This window comes from Anopheles gambiae, chromosome 2, assembly GCF_943734735.2.
Source record: "Anopheles gambiae chromosome 2, idAnoGambNW_F1_1, whole genome shotgun sequence".
NCBI classification, from domain to species: domain Eukaryota; kingdom Metazoa; phylum Arthropoda; class Insecta; order Diptera; family Culicidae; genus Anopheles; species Anopheles gambiae.
In genome coordinates, this window is record NC_064601.1 from 47737912 (window position 1) to 47758051 (window position 20140).

Consider the following 20140-nt stretch of genomic DNA (forward strand, 5'->3'; position numbering starts at 1 on the left):
TTGGTTTTGGAAAAGAAAAATGTTTAAAAATAAGGATGTTTAATGGTAAAATGTACTGATTTCAATATATAAAACGACTATATGGTTTGTGTGTGTTCACTGCTCTGCTTCCAATGCTGTTTCTTCTTCTGTTTCGTCCAGTGGATCCAGGAAGGTGGTAAGAGGGTGGTGGCAGCCGGCAAGGTGGTAGGGCATACGATGGTTTGAGCAGTGTCGGAAAATCCCAAGATCCTATCCGTTGAAGGACCTCCATCGAATAAGCGCCCCACCCGTCTTGCATTCGCGTGCCTGCCACCCCTGTTGTCCTGTCTTCCCTTCTGGCTCTGAATTACAAATATTGTTCTCATATTTGTTGTTTCGCTGCTACTGCCGGGCGCTACTACACAGATGGTTACGTGTGGGTAAGGTTTTTTGTACTCCACGTGTGGTTGTGAAGAATGCCACATTAGAAGAACCTTTTGCTTAAATATTTCCCCTTACGCATTACCGATCCGCTCTTGGTCTCCCTCTTTCCGCGTCCCCCAGGGGGAAGGCGGTACACCGTAAGGGAGATGGTTTTGGTGCGAGGTTCGCACAAAACCACGCACACTCATGTGCATGTGCGTGTCCGAGCACCGCGGCAGCATGTTCGTTTGGCTCTTGTAATAAGATTTGTATAAAAATATAAATATATCATCTTTGTTCCATTTTATTACTATTGTTGGTTTTCTGGTTTTTACTGTTTTTTTGTTGTTGCTGTTGTTGTTACTGCTTGTTTTGTAGTGAGTTGCGGTTTTTTTTTGTTTGTTGCTTTGTTTAGTTGGTTTGGTTGCTTTGATCGATTAGTTCTCTTGTTTGCTTGCTTTGATTGAATATATTATTGGTTTGTTGCTTTGCTTTTTAAAAAAGTGGTTTGTGTTGTACTTTAAATCATTCCGGTTTATTTCATTTACTTTAGCCTAGTTTTGAGTAGTTGTTGCTATCTTGTCGCTTGTGGTTTGGATCTATTGGTTTTGGTTTATCGATTTCAAACCACCACCGCGGCCTTGCATGGAGTGATACCGTCAATCTGCGCTCACAGCACGAACAGCCGCGCATTTTAGGGATGCATTTTGATTATGTTCATTTCTTAAATACACCATTTTAAAATCTGTGTTGCTGTTTTGCATTATTTAACTATTGTACGGTTTGCACTGATATATCGGAACAGCCGAAGGTCGATAGTCCGTCCGATCGTGTCACTATATGTACAAACACACAAACATACACGCGTTGCTAGTTTTCGGTTACTTATGATTAAAAAGTCACTTCCGATCGGTCGGTCGGAGGCATGACCTCAGGCACTTCGACTGTTTTGAGTGGGTGGTGGGACGGGGCGGGAGCTCAGGGAATGCTTGGTTGATTGTTGGAAGGTGGTGGTGGTGGTGGTGGTTTAGTTCTATTGCGTTGCTGCTATTGTTTGTTGCTATGGTAGGGGTGTGGTGGTGTACTCTTGGGGAAGGAAACAGGGAGGCTGATGAGGTTGCCCATGCTGTTGCTGGTTGATTGACACTATCACTCCAGGGTGGTGGTGGTTTTACTCCTGCTCTATCGCGTGCTTGTGTAATGTACTTTTGGTTTTGTGGTAGTGACTATTGCAAATGAAATGGCGAATAAAGAAAACTAGAGATTCCTTCGGTTTCTATTGGTTTGGGTTGTTGCTGTTGATGTTTTGTTGCGTTCATTTTGTTGTGGCCCTTTCTCCCCGGATGTACCGGCCGCACAAAACCGAGATGTTGCTGTTTTGTGACCGGTCAGTTCCAGCAACATTACTGGGCCGGATGGTGAAAGATGCCCAGCAGCAGGGACACGTGACCGGTGGCACGGTTCCACCGGAGAGGAGCCTTCACTAAGGTAGAGAACCGGGCGGGGGGCAACACCAGATGGCATGCGTCTGCCCACAGGCCCGCGTCCTTCTACTTTGTTGCGTTTGTTGAGTGAAAAATTATGAGAAATAAAATTGTCATTTCGCTATATTCAGCTGGTGGTGATGTGTTGTCATTGCTGATGTGATTATTTTGTTTATTATATATTAGTTGAAAAACGCACGTGCACCTTCCCCGCCCGCGACTCTGCATGATCTCGCACACGCACACGGCTTTTGTTATGTGTGCGTGGGACATGGGAGAAGCGGGGCGGGTGGTGTGGGACGTGCTTTGCCGGTTTCTATTGTAAACTAAAAACTGTGCAATATATTACCATCCAGTGGCTGCAGCTGAGGGATGCTGCGAGTTGAATGAGAATATATTTTTTACTATTGCAAAAATGGAAGTGAAAATTCTTCTGTGAATTATTTCTGTTAGTTTGCATTATTTTTCTCTTCCAGATGGTTTCAGCGTCTTTCCTGACCCGGTGATGTTGGTATACTTCATTCCTTACGTGATTAGATATTTTATTAGGTGAGCCGCCCAACCGCTTGGCGATGGGCGGCTGCTGAGATGTTCGTCTTTGTTTATTTTTGTTAGTTGCATTTATCATACATCAACAAATTTTGAATTTTGCTTATGGTTTTGTTTGGTTTGTTCTACATGTTTTGGTTGTTTTTCCAGTCGGACCACTCACTCACGCCGCGGACGGCAGAGACTGTGTTCCGTCTAGTAGATGTTACTGTTTGCATGTTCTTTTAGCTTTTGTTTGTTTTTTTTTTATAGATTTAAAGAGCAATTTAGTTGTTTTAGTGTGTGTTTTTGGTTTTGTTGTTGTTGGCTTGATCCCGTTCAAAACTATGTAACTGTGTACAAGAGATTCTGAATCGTTCTCCATTTGCTTCTCTGGTTGCAAATTTTGTTCATAAAAATTGTACGGATTTGACGGCTAGTTGCAAATTGAAATAGTGTAGTTGGTTAAAGGTTTGAATATGTTTTTCTTCTTTCTTTTGTTCATAATTGCTTCATTTTTATGCTTCAAACAAAGGATGGTTACCTCAATTGGAAATGAATACGAGATTGGTTAGGTTTTGTTTGTTTGTTGGGTTCAAAGATGAAAAATCATTCCAGTATATTTTATATGTCCTGGTCTGAGCAGATTTATGACACTGGTTTTTACAAAATGAAAAAGTAGAACGATAAAAATGTAAAAAAACGATAATGAATAAATAGACAACGACAAATACAAAATGGAAGAGATTATGTAAAAAGAGAACAAAAGTTTATGAAATATCAACACCAAAATTGTGAAAAGAACAGGTTAATGTAACATATGATACACAATTTTAATTACAAAAGATGAAAGTTTAAATTTAAATACAGCGAAATAAAACCATAGAAGTAGAACGAATGACATTCAAACGCCAGCACCATAAATCTGCTCAGCAATCTGTATAAAACGTCTATTGCTGTTGTTGTTTTTGCGGTGGTATTTAAAAATTAAACCAACATATTGCCAATAATTCCAATTGCTTATCGGTTAAAAGGATGATTTAGTAAATTCATTCATTCGATTGTTTCAATTGTCAGCATGAAAAACTGCTACAAAAACTGTGTCGGCTGTGCACCAACAAAACATAGGTCCGGTTTATCCTGTTTGATGAACTCAACATAAACATATGTGTATGTGTTAGTGTGACTGTGTTTTACGTTTGCCCAATTCAGTTTTTAAAAAGTGCCTGCATATGCTTTTCTCCCGTCCAACTGTGTACGGTACGGGCAAACACACACACACTGCACGCAAATTGTTTGATTTTTGTTATCCATTTTCAGCATTTAACTGAAACGATTTTGGATTGTTTTGTTCGCTTGTTGCGTTTTTAATCGGTCTTATGTTTGTGATCAGATCATATTCCTAGCCAGACTGTTTCAAAACGTGATACACATTACATTAGCCAAAGTTGGATTGGTTGCTAAAATCATATTTCTACCATTGCTCGTCGCGGCCCAGAGCTAGGTCGTCCCACCCAGTACGGATGTTTGCGGATGGGAGTGCAGATGGGGTGCAAATGCATCGTTACGGTACGGTACGGCCACTTGATGGTGACTGTGGCGTTTCGGCACTGTCACGATTCGCTCTGGTCCGCTTGGGGCAAAACTTTTTCTTTGATTTTGTTTTCGCATTTTATCTTCCGCGGCGGCCCCCCGATCCTGGTAAGCGGATGGTGTGCTTCTGCAAGCCGAGGGGCCGGCACCTTCTTGGCCGTGGAAGATATATGGGTTGTTTTTTAGTGTTATTTTTGTGATCAGATTTTGTATTTTGGTTTGTTAAAAATGTGATTTTATGCTGTCAAATGTGTTTCTTTGTTGTTTTTTTTGCATTGTTTTGTAGTATTTTTGTAAATTTATTTTAATATTAGCATGCGAGTTTTGTGTTATTTTGTTCGGTGTATATAAAGTAGCTAGCACGCCAGTGCACCAATAGTTGACCGAAAGGCTGTCCAGCCTCCCCTCCCGAGCGGTCGGGGTCAGCCTGCACAGCCGGTGAAAGGCAGCGAACTTGCACAGTACACGGACCGTCCACCGATCGGGTGGCATATATGGTTTGGCCACTCTGTTCCCCCTCGACCCCTTGGTAAACGCTAAAGCAGCAGACGAATCGTGAGAGTTTGCGGCCTTTATTTTTTATGTTTTTTTTTTTACTTTTTTTTGGCCTGCATTATCATCCCCCTACTCATCTGCACTGCAATGCTCTCCCAGCTTTATTGTCGGTGAGAGTGCTGGAGGAGCATTCTCGGACAATCGGTGGGTTAGAGACGGGTATTACTGTGCTGCTTGCCTGGGAAAGGGGGACAAATCCGATCGTTCGGTCGCTGTGTGCACGTTGTGACGGTTCACCATCGTTCGCGTCAACCATTGGCGAGGCGTGTGAAAATTGGTTTTTCGAGTTTATTACAAATTTAAATGATTAATTTGTATGATTTCAATATGTAATCAAACAGCAGTGTTCCGTTGACTCGTAATTATAGGGTTGTACAAATGGAGGAGGGGATGGGGGCTCAAAAGTGTTGCTTTCGTTTGGTTGGCCTTTTTTTCAAATGGAAAGGTATGACGACTTTATCGTCTTGTTTCGGGAGTTTTGAGGAATAATGCTTTTAGTGCAATCTTAAAATCAAAAGCATTGCCACAGGCAATGAAATAAGATGAACAGAACTGAGAAATTCTAGGGTTTCAATGCAGTGGAAAACTTAGAGTGCAAATTTTGAGTTGATTTTTTCAGTTTCTTTTACTTGAAAGCTCCTTTGGCAATGTAGGACAGTTAGCCGCACATTTTGCTACATTTATACAGATTTATTTCGTTCCTCGTTCTTTGTTGTTCATCAGTTCATAATTTATACTGTCTGTTTTTAAAAAGGATATTATTAGCAAGTAACGTAGCTTTGCTTCAATTTTAAAAGATCATATTGGGTCTGCCATTAGGGAAAATAGTGTTATTTTTTTGTCTTTTGACTGCCAAACGATGATTAATCAACTTAAAAGACTTTTTTGCTTGTAAAAAATCCTTCCAAACGGGAAGCACAAATATAAATGTTTGATGGGGATCCTTTTTCCCCGCCTAATATAAGAACATCAGGAATTTTAGAATGGGCATCCGTTCGATTCCAACGTGCTTTGATAGGTTCAACCATCGTTGCTCTAATGTTTAATATATTTAATCGCTTGAAAAGTTTGTTCACGAAGTTTTGTCCAGTTAGTATGTTAATTGGTATGTTGGTTTTTGGTTTTGCTTTTGTTTTGGTTTCCACCAACCGTCGGAGTCGGTGGTTGCAGTAGCCAATCGATATCGAATTCTTCAAACACGCAACATATCTTGCGTTGATGTGTTTTTGTTTTCTATTTGGTTTGGTTTTGTTTTCGGTTTTGATAGCTGTTCAGCTGTTCAGCATTTACGCTTCATTTATCTGTATCCATTTTGCTATTGTTGTGTTGTTGGATTTTCAATTCATGTTTTTCACTTCGTTAAACGAAAAATAAAAGCATTACAGGGCCAGCATTTCCAGCTTACCTGGCGGGTGTGCAGCAGGGTGGACCCCCGTTGCGAGCTTGACGAGCCCACCGAGGTGTTATTTCTGACCTTGAGCCGAAGCTGATCAGCTGACTAAGGGAAATGCTGGGCTGGGATGTTTCCTTATAACCGGTCTCCTCTTTCTTGGCGTTCTTCATCTTGATAAACAATAATGTGAGGACGGTGGATTGTGATGGGGATGATGATGCATTCATTCCCAACTCCAATTCCACCAGATCCGCCACGGAACGAAAGTGTACTTGGTTTGCGAGTTGTGAGAGTTTCATGAAATATTACCCACGTTATGTTCGTTTTCTAGTATCACAGCGCCTGTTTATAGTCTACGGTTAGGTTTGCAGATTTGCTTTGTTCGGTGTGTATGTTTGTGACAGTGTTTGTTTTTTTTTACAAAGAATTGGCAATATTGGGGGAGTATATCAGGTTCCGGTATCGTTCTCATGGTCAAGCGGCTTTATACAACATTCATTGAATCTTATTATTTGCAGTTAAATGTAAATTACGGTTAATTGATTATATATCCTGTATATTGACTGTGTTGTCACACCTCACACACACATACACACATTGACCGACCGACAGCCACGGGGAACCGGATCCGGTTGCCGAGCTGGGGTCGGAACTATTTGTATTTGGTTGCGTACAAATAGTATCCGCTTCACGGCACTGTAACTCAGTCAAATAAAACAGAGAGCTATATTTTCTTCTTTGCCTCTCCTTCTCTTCTGTCCCTCTATAATGTTCTCTCGCCATATCTTTACAAGCGCAGTATATGGAAACTATCGAATGGTTTGTAAAACTATTCCCTGAGTTGGTTTGCAATCGCTTATATACCCCATTTGCAGGTTTAGTTCGTACCTAAGTATGGCTAGTCTATTTCAGTATCAGGTTTGTTGTATCAGAGTTTGATTCTGTGCGGTGTCAAAGTGGATCAATTTACTTTGTGTTCTTAGTAGTCCTGGCCTACTATCCTGTCGAGAGGAGCTTGTCTCGTTACGTGATTAATACAAGTGCTCTCATTCTATTGTTGTTGTGTTGCTGTATTATTAGTTGTTGCTGTTGATGATGTTGTTGCTTGAGTTGCAGTATTGTTGTATTCAGTATTATTGTATTGTTTAGCTATTCAAGATCTTATGCTATGTCAACCGTCGAACGCACCCGTGTTCGTGTTATTTTTTTTCGTGCGTTTCCCATTCCTCTGAATATATGTGCCGAAACATGAAGTTGTTCCAAAAATGTCATTTTCTCCTCTCAAGACTCCACTCCTTTGGTTCGCACTGCCTACCGTAACACTGTCAAAAAGACGCCAAACATGTTATAAAACAAATATATTGGCCAGAAATAAATGTTTGCCCAACAGGTTTTTGTTAGCTTCGGTGTTTCCCTCTTATTCGGTTTCCTCCCTTTCCCCTTTAGGTGGTGTGCATGTAGTTATTGCGAAGTAACATAGTGCTGTGTGCGAGTGCACACTTTTGCGAACGAGTGTGGTTCTGTTTCTGACTGCATTCGACTGTAAACTGTATTGCATTGATTGTTTTTGTAATATTTTTTAAGAATTTGGATAGTTAATTTTTATCAAAATCTTACACGTAACGAGGCAAAAATAGTGGGACAAAACTTTACGTCATTCTGCAACGTTGAAGACAATGTTTGAGCATTTGAATAAAAGATGTCATTTAATAAAGATAAATAGAGAAACTATTGATTGAATAACTCTCGACAAGTGTATGTTATTAAAGACACAGAACAAAAAAAAACTGTAAACGAAAGATTGTTCACCATTCTATTGCAATTTTTTTTGTTTTCAATCATTAGGTAGACATTGTCCGTCATGCGTTGAGAGACAAAAAAAACCTTACAGGATCTAAATGATACTGCTTCTTCTACAATTACTATTCGCTGTACGTTTGGAGGACCATTGCTTGCGGTTGAGCTGACGCGTATGAGATGGGTTTAATTTGTTTGAGTTCAATTTGGTTTTAACTTACGGGTGGTCATGAAGAGGTAATTTAATGAATGATTTTGCGTTAAAATAAAATGATTGCATTGGTCTAAATGCATTCATTTCGGTTTAGAAATGATATGTTATTAACACTAAGATGGAGATCTCTGCTTTTGGAGGATCAAAATGTTTGAAAATTGCCTTAAATTAGGTGAGCTGAATAAGCACTGCTAGTAGAACAAAATACACCACACAACTTATCATGTAATCGACCAGGATAACTTACCCCGAAGAAAACGGTCCTTACATGTCTATCTTATTTATACGCAACCGACGAGACATTTGAAGAAACACACAAGCCGCGCTGACTGCGATAATTTTTGTTTTCCTTCCAAATCGTGACACCAATACATCCAAAATTCATATTCAAATTACTTTGGAGCTGTCGTGACAAGCTTTGAGTTGCTCAAATTATTCGCACAATCAAGAAAAAATCTCCACAATTTGCATAAATAGAACGACGGGACATTAAATGCAATAAAGAGCCGACAAATGGCAAACTATGTACAATGTGTAGCAGTTCGTCCCCGCAATAGACTTCTGGTCCGCCTAACAACTTCGTTGGCTCCGAATCCGATGATCGTACAAAAGAATACAGGTACAACATGTTTTCTTCGTCTAGCTAATACACATTTCCTGAATAATTCTACCACGCTGTCAGATCAGATTAGTAGTGTTAGCAGCTCCGGGTTGTTTATGTATGTGTATGTGTGCTTTGTGTGTATCCAAGCGATCCAGCGAACGGTTGGTAAAAGCACAAATAGCACCCTTTGGCCTTCCACATCCCTGTGTGTATGTGTGTATTTGGCAAATTGGTAGTGGGCCTTGCATACTCAACAGAAAGGAAACGGGCGCACACGTTTGCCCCAACGGTCGAGATGCAAGCCTGCATGTTGCGCATTGGGCGTCACACCATGTTGCTGGATGAAGTTTTCATCTCCACCACCGGGGGAATATTCGATCGAAGCGAGCGAATCACACGCGCATACCGACCCCAAGACGCATGCGTGGTGTTTGCATGCTCATGGCGATGTACTGCGCAGAAAACGCGTCTGATGCCGCGACGGAGCTTGGGAGCGGAGCAAGTCTGTATGAGGCCCGTGATGAAAATCGCGCAAAATCACTGACTCCAAACAGACCTCCCCGTGTGTCCGGACCGGGCAGATGCCTGGTGCCGGCATGCACGTCCGCATTGGTATGCTCCAGAGCAGCCCAATGTAATGGTCGTTCCAACCGAACGCAACCGCCGGCGCATACATGACATGACAGCATTCTGCGGGAGACTAGCAGCCTACCGGGAGTGGCAGAAAGTTGGTGACTTGGTCTGAAGATGCCTCGCAACAACTAGATCACAACACGCACGCTTAGGCCTGGTGTGTTGTGCTTTTGTACAGTAAACTTGTTAAGTTCCTGGAGATGAGGGCACACAGCTTTATGCCCTCAGCAACCCAGAGTCCCGGACATTCGGCCCGTTCGGTGCTTATCCCTGGAAGGTGGAAGCTTGTCCGAGTTGGCAAACTTCCCACACCCATACACACAGTAGAGCGCTTGTTCAGAACCTTGCCCGCGGCACAGCGACCAAACTGTAAAAAAAAGGTAGACCTGCTCGAATCCAGAGCAGCTCCCTTCCCTTCGCTCATACCGGGCGGTGATTTGGGTTATTTAGTTGCAGTTGTTCTGTATGCTGTTGTTTGCTTGGTTGAAGTAAGGGGAATTGAAAAATGCGATTGAGTTATCTGGCTATTGTGTTTGTGGGTTTACTATCTTTGCGGATACTGCACTGTAACTCACACCGATTAATATGGAATTGATTAAATTGTACTGCGCTGCTGCATTGTGTACACACACCACACATACCACACTCACACGGCAGGGTGTTAAGTAATGTAAAACACATGCACGGTAATACATACATATCTATTTGTGTGTGTGTGTGTTGGGGGTTGTAACTCTACCATTTAGTTATGCTGCCGGCCTTATTATTTCTGCTATTACTGTTAATGCGTTTGAGCTGTGTGAAATCTTTACTTACAAACTAAGTGTGTACGCACTGTGACTATCCATTAATTACTGTTACTATTTAAATGCTTGCTTGCTTTGCCACTTGCGAGCTGACCACGCCGGGCATGAGCGAAGCGCTGTGCCACCGGGTTCAGGAGATGGTGCCACATTGCCATATTCCAAGTTGCCATGTTGACTTGTATCTGTGCTGTCGCTACACAACAGGACCCAGATCGGAGCCAGAGTCGTCTTGCGGTAACTGCCCCACAACTAATTTCTATCTTTCTAAAAAAATTCAAACAAAACGTACAAGCATTACCGCAGTTTTTTTAGTAAAACTGTAAAAACAAACAAATATGCTTATTAACAAAGAGTACTCTCTTTCTCTCGCGTTTCCCTCTTGCTTTACATGCCCAAATGTTTTTGCCGAAAGATGTGTGTAATTTGTGTTGTCTGTATCCCCTTCTACACTATCCCTTTTGCTTATATCATATGCCTAAAGAAATGCCGAAAAGACGCGTGTTTGTCTCGAGTATGCCGAAAGGTTAATTTGATTTACTTCTTGGTTTTAACAATTAATCCCTAAACTAGAGCAGCTACAGCAGTTCGCTGGCTGCACGGAATCATCCACAGGCTCTCTTCTCACGGATGGGATGGGCAGGACGGGCTGAAGAAATGGGTGCCACAGCTCGCAAAAACTGTTCCGCTTTCCCAATATATCTCTTGATGCCATCGCCCTCACTGCCCAAAAAAACCAGAGCGAGGAGTTTGTGTGATTTTCAATTTTTTTAATATCACAATTTCAGTTACTTTCGTCGTTTTTTTGTGTAATTTTGGAAGGCATGATATAGTAATAGGATCTTTCACTAGAGCCGCTCGTCCGGTCGCGTTCGATTTGGAATTTTGATTTAGAGTCACTTCAGAAAAAAGAAAATAAAACAATAAGACAACAACTGTAAAATTTAACAGAACGTAACACACATGCAGATCAATTGTTGCACACCTAGTAGTCCAATTCGATTTCGGAACAAAATAATAAATAAAACGCACCAAACCGATCACAAAAGAATACACAATTTTAGTTAGTAAATACGAATTTTGAGCACAAGTTAATTTAATAGATTTGGAAATAGTAATAATAGTTTTCTTTATTATGATTTTGTTTTTTTTTTGTACATTCACGCACTTCTTACAAACCTGAAGGATGGGTGACGGTTAAGGTTCAGGGTAGCACCATCGATAGCGTTGGCACTACCGCACCCTTCCCGGCTCACCGCAACCAGGGCTTGGAAGAAGCGCTTTTTCTTCATATAAAGCCAATTATAGTTAGTAATGGTTGTTCATTCAAAACGGTAATATTTGATAAGGACGAAAAATATATCTCTTAAGCTAACTCATTGCCTCCTTGCCTGATTCACCAAATGTATCGCTCTGTCGCTCTCTCTTTCTCTGCTTTTTTCCTTTTAAACAACTTTTACAACGTACAAAGCATGTAAATGCGATGCAATGTTGTGTGTTGAAATTTAAACCAGTCAGCAAGGTTTGTGGTTGGTTCGGGCGGGTGCCGTTGATTAGGCAACATCTATCGATGGATTAAAACGACTAGGAGGAAACTTATTGCGGAGATAAGTTGCAATTGTTTGTAGCTTTTGGTTCAGGGTTAACTTAAATAGTACATCTGATCAGTTTTGCATCATTTACTTTAGATGATGGTTTATGTGTGGTTTTTTTTAATACACGATCGATTTTGCTTCAATATTGCGCCTAAATACTAGAAAGCATACCCTAATGCACGCTATAGAATTGCTTTGGTTTGGTCACCAACATTGTAGATTTGGTAAAAGATCTCATGAGCCGCTTTCCACGGCGGTTACACTTTTGGTTGCGCAGGCAAGCGATATCGCGTTGATGCTACAATGAACTGGATCGGCTGAAAGGTTTTTGGACCCTTTCTACGCGTGCGTAGCAGGATAGGAATCTATTGCAATGATTTTGTTTGTTGAATGTTATTGGTCTAATATATATTTGTGGTACCTCCGCAGACGACGCCAAATTCTCACCGCCAATCTTCATTGAGCACACGAACACGACACGCCTGCTCACGCGCAATTTAAGATGTTCGTGTACGCAGAAAGATCACTCAACACCACAAAAAGAGGCTAAATAATAATTTAAAGAAATACTTGCACACAGCGTGCGCTGTTCACCGTACCGATTCGCAGCGAAACTTTCCGAATTTGTGTTCGAAAGAATAACCACCCGTTACATGATCGAAACGAATTTTGCTTCCAAATTACCATCCATCACGTATACACAATCTCCTCCAAACTGTGAGTGTACCTTACCCGATCTGTTCCCCAAACGCCCCGCATGGTGTTCATGCGAGATCATGCGAACCTTAGCTTTGTATCTACTCGAAGCAAACCGGATCAGGACGCATTCAATTTACTCCCTCCTCAAACACAGATACCTTTTACGCATTTTGCCCTTTCTTTCTAACCGTAGATTTGAGTTTCTTTTTTTTTGCCTAAAGTGCCGAAATAACGCCAAAACAATAAACAAAACTTACGCTTTCTCGACCCCATCATTCGTTTTTTTCTCTCTCTCCATCCGCGCTTACCAGAAGTAACAAATTTTGCTTATAAATTTCGATCACCCGCGTTTGCGGTAGCGGCTCGTACAACGGATATACCGACACGAAAAGACGCTGAGCCAAGGAGGACAAAAAATATCATTCCTATATGCCCGTTCCTCGTCCTGCTTGTAGCCGATGGCGCCGTACCGCAAACAGACGGTGTGAGTAGTTTAGCCTAAAAATATTCAAACATTTTCTTACGTGAGCCATACTCTTCCGCGGGGGGTTTGGAAACACCGTTTGGAAATGATAGCAATACACAACAAAAAACACTTTCGCTACCTAAATATACGATCAAAACAGCCGACAGGAGAGCGCGTGGCTGGCGGGCCAGGAACACGATCACTGTCTGAACTTTGATATTAATTTGGAATTTTGATAATTTTGTTTAATAGTTAGAATTTGGTCTCAATAAACATAATTTATTTTCAACGCTAGAGCGCCTCCTGCTGCCGCCTGAGCGCAAGAGCGGAAAAATAATAATAATAATCATAATAATAATCATAATAATCATAATAATAAATAAACATATTTACAACTGCCGAGAAACAACAGGAAGTGTTCAACGCCTCTGGGTCGTCCGATACCGTTGCTTCGAGTGATCCTGCCCAAGGACTAATCTTGGAGTTCGCGATCTGCACTGTGTAGTAGAGTTAATTCGCCTAACACACCGGCGGCTTCTACTAGATTTTGTATTTGTACACAACGTTTTGCTCACACAGCTTTCTAAACGATATCAGTCCCTAAACCTAGTGCATAGAACATATAGATTAATAACTAGCTATACAGAACTGAAGAACCGCAAAAACCTTCGTACCGGCTCGCGGTACATCCCACAATTATAGCTCCCACGACTTTGGTTTTCATACTGCCCACGACGACTGACGCTACGTCATTTGGATGGGTGAAGCATAAAAAGAGAAGGCTGGCTCTGGCTGGCTGGCAGGCTCTAAAACACAGCCCAACCCGAAAACTGTACATCTAATGTAAGACGCCGATTGTAAATTAGATACCGCCGATTCGATCGATACGCAATACAGTTTACATCTCTCTTGTGTTGTCATGATCAGAAACGCCGCATTGATTCGTCAATTGTTGTTTTTTTTCTCTTCCGGAACGGGGTTTCCGCTTCCGCTTTGCAGCTTCAAGTCCAGGTTTTTTTCTCCTAAAACAGTATCTTCACTCCATTTCTCATTTCATGCTCTTTGTTTTTATCTTTTCGAGAGCCGTTGTTGGCGATTTTTTCGGGCAGCACTTGAGAATTTGTGTGCTTTCAGTTTTTGGTTTGCTTTGTTTGTTCTTTGTTTTTTACTTTTCCTTAAATATACTAAAAATTGGTAAATTTTGAGGTTTGCCGTGTAGGTGTCTTGCTTTTTGTTTTCAACTTTTGTTTTCATCTAAATGCATTAGGAAGTGCTTTTGAACGCCCGAATAATGATTCGCGAAAAAATACCTCACATGTAAGGTAGCATTGTATATATTCTGGCCGTCTTCAAAGCATTTCTGTTTTTTTGTTTGTTTGCTAATTTGTTTGTTTTGTTTCTGGTGCTGCTACATACGGAGAGTGGATAAATTTGAAGGCCTTTCCCGCGGATTCTTTGTTGCACGCGCACGAGCAAACACACGCGCACACAACACTCGTACACGCTTGTGCTTGTGCACAAATGTGGCACACAGTTCTTGTAGGAGCGTGTGTTTGTGTACATGTGTGATTGCTAGTGTGTGTTTGTGTGTTTTGAATGTCTGCAGATGCTCTTTCACTGTGGGAAAAGCGCACTACATTATAGGAACCACAAATGTTGTCTTCTTATATGTTTCTGTCTTTTTGTTTTACCGTTTTTTGCTAGATATTTTTGCATTGTAGTTTTCTCTTGTTCAGCCTTCGTTTACTGCGCCTTGCCTTCGCCTAGATTTGTTTTTTACTTCTTTGTTTTAAATAATATAGTCTCTTTACCGTGTTTCTCTTCTTTTGCTCACTCGTTTTGTTTTCTCTTTCCCTCCTCTCTTTGCTCCTTTTTTTAGTTTACGTCTTACTTATTTCTTTGTTTCCGTACCCCATATTTCATAAATTTGTTTTAAGATAACAATTTTGTATAATTTACTTTAATTTTAATAATAAAATTACTCTCTGTTTTTCGTTTTGTGTTTTGTTTTTCATACACAGTCCGTGTATCATATATTACTTACTCTTTTGTTACCTTTTTGTGTTTGTCCCTTTTTTCCTATTATTGATTCAGTGTAACGAGCCTTGTTTTACGGCTGCACGCGTTTCCCTCTTCTTTTGTTTTTTTGGTATTACTTTTGTTTTGTTTTCTCTTGTTGTGGTTGACACGCTCTAGCTCTCCCGCTTTCTCTCTTCACCAGCTTTCATGTTTGTTCGTTTATTTCCCGCCTAGTTTGTCCAGGTAGTAGTAGATAGAGAGAGAGCTTTGTGTATTAGTAACGGGACCCCGCCCGCTTAACTTACTCCAGCTGCTCGAGGAAGTTCGGAGATTTGAAATACTCCGGCACAGGATCATCCATTCGGGAGATGATTTTGTAAATTGATTTTTTCCACGACTGCTCGGTGTCCTTGCCGCCTTGAATCGCGCGGAAGAATTCACGCAACGTCTGCTCAACGACGTATCGGAAATTTTGGGGCACCTAAAGAGAATGGACATTTGGGGTAAAGCGTTCATAATTTAGCCTCTTTTGTGTTTCTATTAGCCAATTAGGGATGTTACGGGGTGTGATGGTTGCTGTACACTACATGATACTCGTGCAAGAAGAATGCGTTCAGCGGGATAAATGGGATGGGTGCGGGGAGTCTTACCTCTATGTGATTGTTCCGATTGTAGTGTAGGTTGAGCACGCGGTAAATCTCGCTGTCATTGCTTACGTGGATGTCGTCTGCGTTCTTCATGCCCTCGCTTACCGCCTGTCTGGCGTACTTCTCCATCTGAATGTAGTAGAATTCCCTGCGCAAGATAAAACAAAACTCATTAGAGTAAGCATCAGAGGCCAGGCTCCTGTTTCTTCCTCCCAGTGAAAACGGCTGCCTCACCGGCGAAGGCAATTTTCCAGTTTTCTTTTTCAAAAACTGCTTTCCTTCAAACTCTTTTGATGACGCTGCATTCAAGAATGCTAATAACATATACATCCCAACACCGAGAGCCCACACACCATATTGGGTGGTGGCAGTAATGTATAGACGGTCCGTTCAATTGGCCAATCTCGAACGATGTGTGCACCAGAGAGTGTGCAAAACGTTCTGCTCGGCCGTCCTGAAGCGCCCGCAACTTGTCAACGCGCTTTCAACCATCTTAAGTGGCAAACCGTAAACATAAATGCTCGACTGGCAAGTGCACTTCAGCCGCGTTTTCCCCGCAAGCCCCGGTAAGGTGTCTGCTGTGCACGGGGGCTACTGGGCTGCTGCTGTGTAGTACACACATTTGCAGCAAACTAGACGACACTACACACGCGTCGGCTGTACCATTCTGCGAGGCGTCAAAACAAGATACTTTCCCCGGATTGCACCACGACGTCGTGGGCGCGCGATGTGCTGGCGGTTGTTTCCTCATGCAAATATTTTCCCATTCACGCCTCGCTTCAACGCCTTACCTCCGTTTGATGACGTTCGGGTTGGTTTGTGGTGTGCTGCTGGTACATGCGGCAGGCGCTCGTACAACAGAACCGTGCAAAAGACAGGGTTATGCAAATGGGACGAAGAAAAAACAACCACACACACACACATAGTCATACAATGCACAGGCGCCAACAAACAGCACCGGCAGCAACACCCAGGAGGTCCTTCAGCACAACCAAACGAAGCGCGCGGTACGATGATGCTCATGTGTAGTGTTGCAATTTAGCGTAAAATGCTGCACTCTTCATCATTGTGGATAGGTGCCAGCATGCGAAATGTGTGAAGCTGAATGACAATGCATTCGTACACACACACACACGGGGCGAAAATAAATGCTGGGCTTGCTTTTTTTAGTACACAGACAGGAGGCAGGAAATTAGCCGTTTCCCGTTTTCCCAAACGTCAACGAGAGACGGCACACGGATGCAATGTTTTGCCATCGCCCAAAACTAGGCAAAAGAACATGATAGGTTTTCAAATCAGCTCATCATTAGCTCTGTAATTAAAATGCTCCCTGCAACTGTAACTGCACACTGAACCTTCTGCATTACAATGCACACGTCGATTGCGATGTATTTGCGGCATTCGCTGCCCTGTCTGCTCATATGCGCACGGCTCCAGCGTTTTCTTTCTTTTGTTACGTGTGTGTGTGTGTGTGAACTGCACGACACACCGCGTGCTGTTTGGTTGCAGAAAGAAAAGCGCATCATGCTAAACCTTGTCCTCGTGCGGCCTCGAGTGTTTCCGTCACTCCCGTCCCAACCGAGAACATCATATGCGCTAAGAACATGCACAAACACAGTGACCGGCACGAAATAGCACACAATGTGCATGTTGAACTGGCGCGCGGAAGACAGTGAAATTAAGAGCCCACTTGCATTATCATCACAACACCCCTCACCACACCACCCAACAACAACACCACCCAAAGCGGGCTCATAATAATCCAGCAATCGTTCAAAGCCCTCCCCGCAGTGCTTTGTTTGGCCGTTTATCCACTTCACATTATGCGGAATAATGTCGCTCCTTGTTAATGTGGCGCTGGTGGAGTGTGGTTGTGGTTTGTTTTTCTTCCATGTGTGCATGGGCATGCAGGGATAGGGTCGCCGACAAAGCCGGAACTGTCTAGCACCTCACACTTCCGCATATCATTCTTGGGGTTTGTGAATTAAACAAAAAAAAATCCTGATAAAGAATGAATAGGCATACAAAAAAAGGAAACAATCCAGCTCCAAGTAAGGACACACACACACTGCGGAAATGTCACATTAAACATTAGTGATAGAAAGGCAGCGAGAGAAAAAGGGGAGCGAAATAGCTCCCACCCCCGCTAGCGTTCCTAGTTGAGGCGGTATCAAAAATTCATCACCTGCTCCACAAGCATCATCATATGGCGCTGGTTTTTGTGAAGCGAACCTTTACATGCATGCCCGCCGCTAGTGTATAGGCGTACATCGTGCAAGGACACTCGAGTGAGCTGGAAGGCCACCACCATAGGCCGCGAAAGGTGGGAGCAATGCACAGGACGATAAAGCACACCACTTGCCAAGAATAATCATTAGTGTGTGAGGTGATCCTTACACACATAAACTACACAGATTGCATAGAACTGAAGAGACAGCGAGATATGGTGGTTGAATTGAATAAAATAGCGGTACACTCTGCCGCAGAGTGGCCATACAGGCCATTTAACCTCATTGCACGTGGGTGGATCCTGCAGACAGAGAGTCCGTTTTTTCTACTACTTTTTCGCTCAATCCCTCGCCGCCCTCCAAGGGAATGATTACCATCCACTCTGTGTGCCTATCTGTTTGCTCATGTCGTTAATATTTGAATTAACGAACATAATTAATTGCACCGTACCACCTTTCAAAACCCGCCACAGCAGCACACAGGTGGTGTTCAAATTTTAAAAAGAAACGTCTTTCCAACTGAATTGCGTCCGTTAGTCCCGTCGCCAACCGGCGTGCAGTACTGGTGTGTCGTCTTTTTCTCACGTTATTTGCTTTCCACGCAAGCGTTCGCATTGTTCCCCTTAGCAAGACAAAATGGTAAGAAGTACGTGTTTGACCCCTTAAGTTGCGGCGCATATTCCACACCGGAGCACACCGGAGTTCCCTCAGCGTTTCCAACGGTCAAAATCAGCGAAGCGCTAATTTTTCCGTTTGCCCTAACTCGGGCTCGTGTGTGTGTGCGAGCTGTGAGTAGTGTTGGCTTCCTGTCCTTTATTTTCTCATTTTCCCATACGGTGGTGCTGGGTGGTAGATGGGAAATAATCAACCCTACGCCACATTTTCTACTTCCCACCGAAAATCGATCGTTAGAGAAATTAAAAGCCACCACAACCGGGTAACGGACGACCCGGCGAATGTATACAGGGGGAAAACAAAACGCATTCCAAGAATAAGGAGATTGATAAAGAAAGAAACGAAAAAAACACACACACAGGCACACACATGCATACAACAAAGACGAATAACGATCATAATATTCCCCCTTCGTCTTGTGCGTTCCCTGAAGGATGAAAAAAAAAAACAATATCGCACAGTAATGCAGCTAGAGAAAGAGCGGGAGCAGAGACCTTAATGCGCTACACACGGCCGAGGGGAATATTTAAATGCCCTTCTAATTCCACTTCCTACCCATTTGTGTGTGTTTGTGTGTGCTTGTGTTCGTGTTCGCGCAGGGTAAGATGTTGCATACTGCAGGGAAAGATGCTTCTTGGCAGCACAGCCCAACGACTTCTGGCGTGACTTGCTGATGATAATTGCCGGTTTGCGAAGCGAGGCGACAGCCCGAACCTTTTTCGGGTCGCAAAGAAACGGAGAATTGCCGCCTTTTTGGTCGTAAACTTCCGCTCCGTTCAATGCCCGCACCCGAAAGGGGGAAGAAACGAAGCGGATCAGCAGTAAGGCACACCAACGGACTGACGTGCGCTCGCGCGCGCCTGTACACACGTCTTAGGGACCGGTAGGGTCGGCAAGAAAAGCTCAAGACCGGTGCGACGTTTTCTTAATAAAACGCACACCGTCTTAAAGACAGCAAGCTGGATGCTTGATGGCCAACGGGTGCTGGGAAAGGTACACAATCAAAAATGTTAAACAATGGAAAGCAACCCTCCAGAGGTACGAAAGGCAATGCAGCAGGATCTTAGGATTGCTTGCGATAGCTTATTCGCTTACGACGGGATGTATACGGGCACCACCAGGCTGACGGCTGCAGCATCAGCTCTTATTCCCGCCAAAATCACACACACACACAATCTTAAGGAAAGTGAGCGTGTCTGTCTAAAGCAAAGGATGATGATCGCCAGGTACCCAAGATCTACAGAGAAATGGCAAGCGAACAGAGCAAATGGAACAAAATTCTGCCATAGTAGCAAAGGTGATTATCCTTAAAACCGATTTCGCTCATAATTTGGATGATCTTTTGCGGTGCTTTTCTGCCGACTGACTACCTGTCACGCACCTTACAGATACAGCCAAACGCACGCATGATCAAACTAAGTGCAAAGTTTTCTTGTCTGAGGGCATTTTTGTAAGAGAGCAAGAAATAAAATATTGCAATGTATCTTCAAAAACATGAATTAAAAGACAATTCATGCAAAAAAGTGCTTCTTCTATCGGAGCTGAGATTAAATGCTTTTCGCTTCCTTCGATACTGCTGAGACAACAATAAAATATTTATGTCCATAAATTGAGCATAATCTCATTTGGGTCCTTTCTTTGCACTGCGAGTTTTCACCGTCTTGTCTTGGTCGTTGTTGTCAATTCTATCCAAAGCGTTATTTACTAGCGAACGAGGTTTTCTCTTCTGCAAACAACTGCGAGCGCTGCACTGAGCACTATTACTCTCCTATTTACTCTCTTCACTTGCACTTTCTGTCTCTTTTCCTTTCCTAATTAGCAAA

At 42.7% G+C, this 20140-nt stretch overlaps 1 protein-coding gene across 11 annotated transcripts in view; it reads right to left on the minus strand.

Annotated features, from left to right (window-relative positions):
• The window catches only part of LOC1270900 (homeobox protein prospero), a 169752-nt gene that overhangs the window by 26126 nt on the left and 123486 nt on the right, over window positions 1–20140 (minus strand). For all 11 annotated transcript variants that reach the window (XM_061648987.1, XM_061648997.1, XM_061648995.1 and 8 more), the window contains 2 exons: window positions 15418–15562; window positions 1–15248 (listed from right to left, as the gene is read on the minus strand). The exon at window positions 1–15248 is cut by the window's left edge and continues 26126 nt beyond it. In XM_061648987.1, coding sequence (XP_061504971.1) covers window positions 15069–15248; window positions 15418–15562 — 325 coding nt within the window. In that variant the 3' untranslated portion in view covers window positions 1–15068. The remainder of the gene's footprint in view (window positions 15249–15417; window positions 15563–20140) is intronic.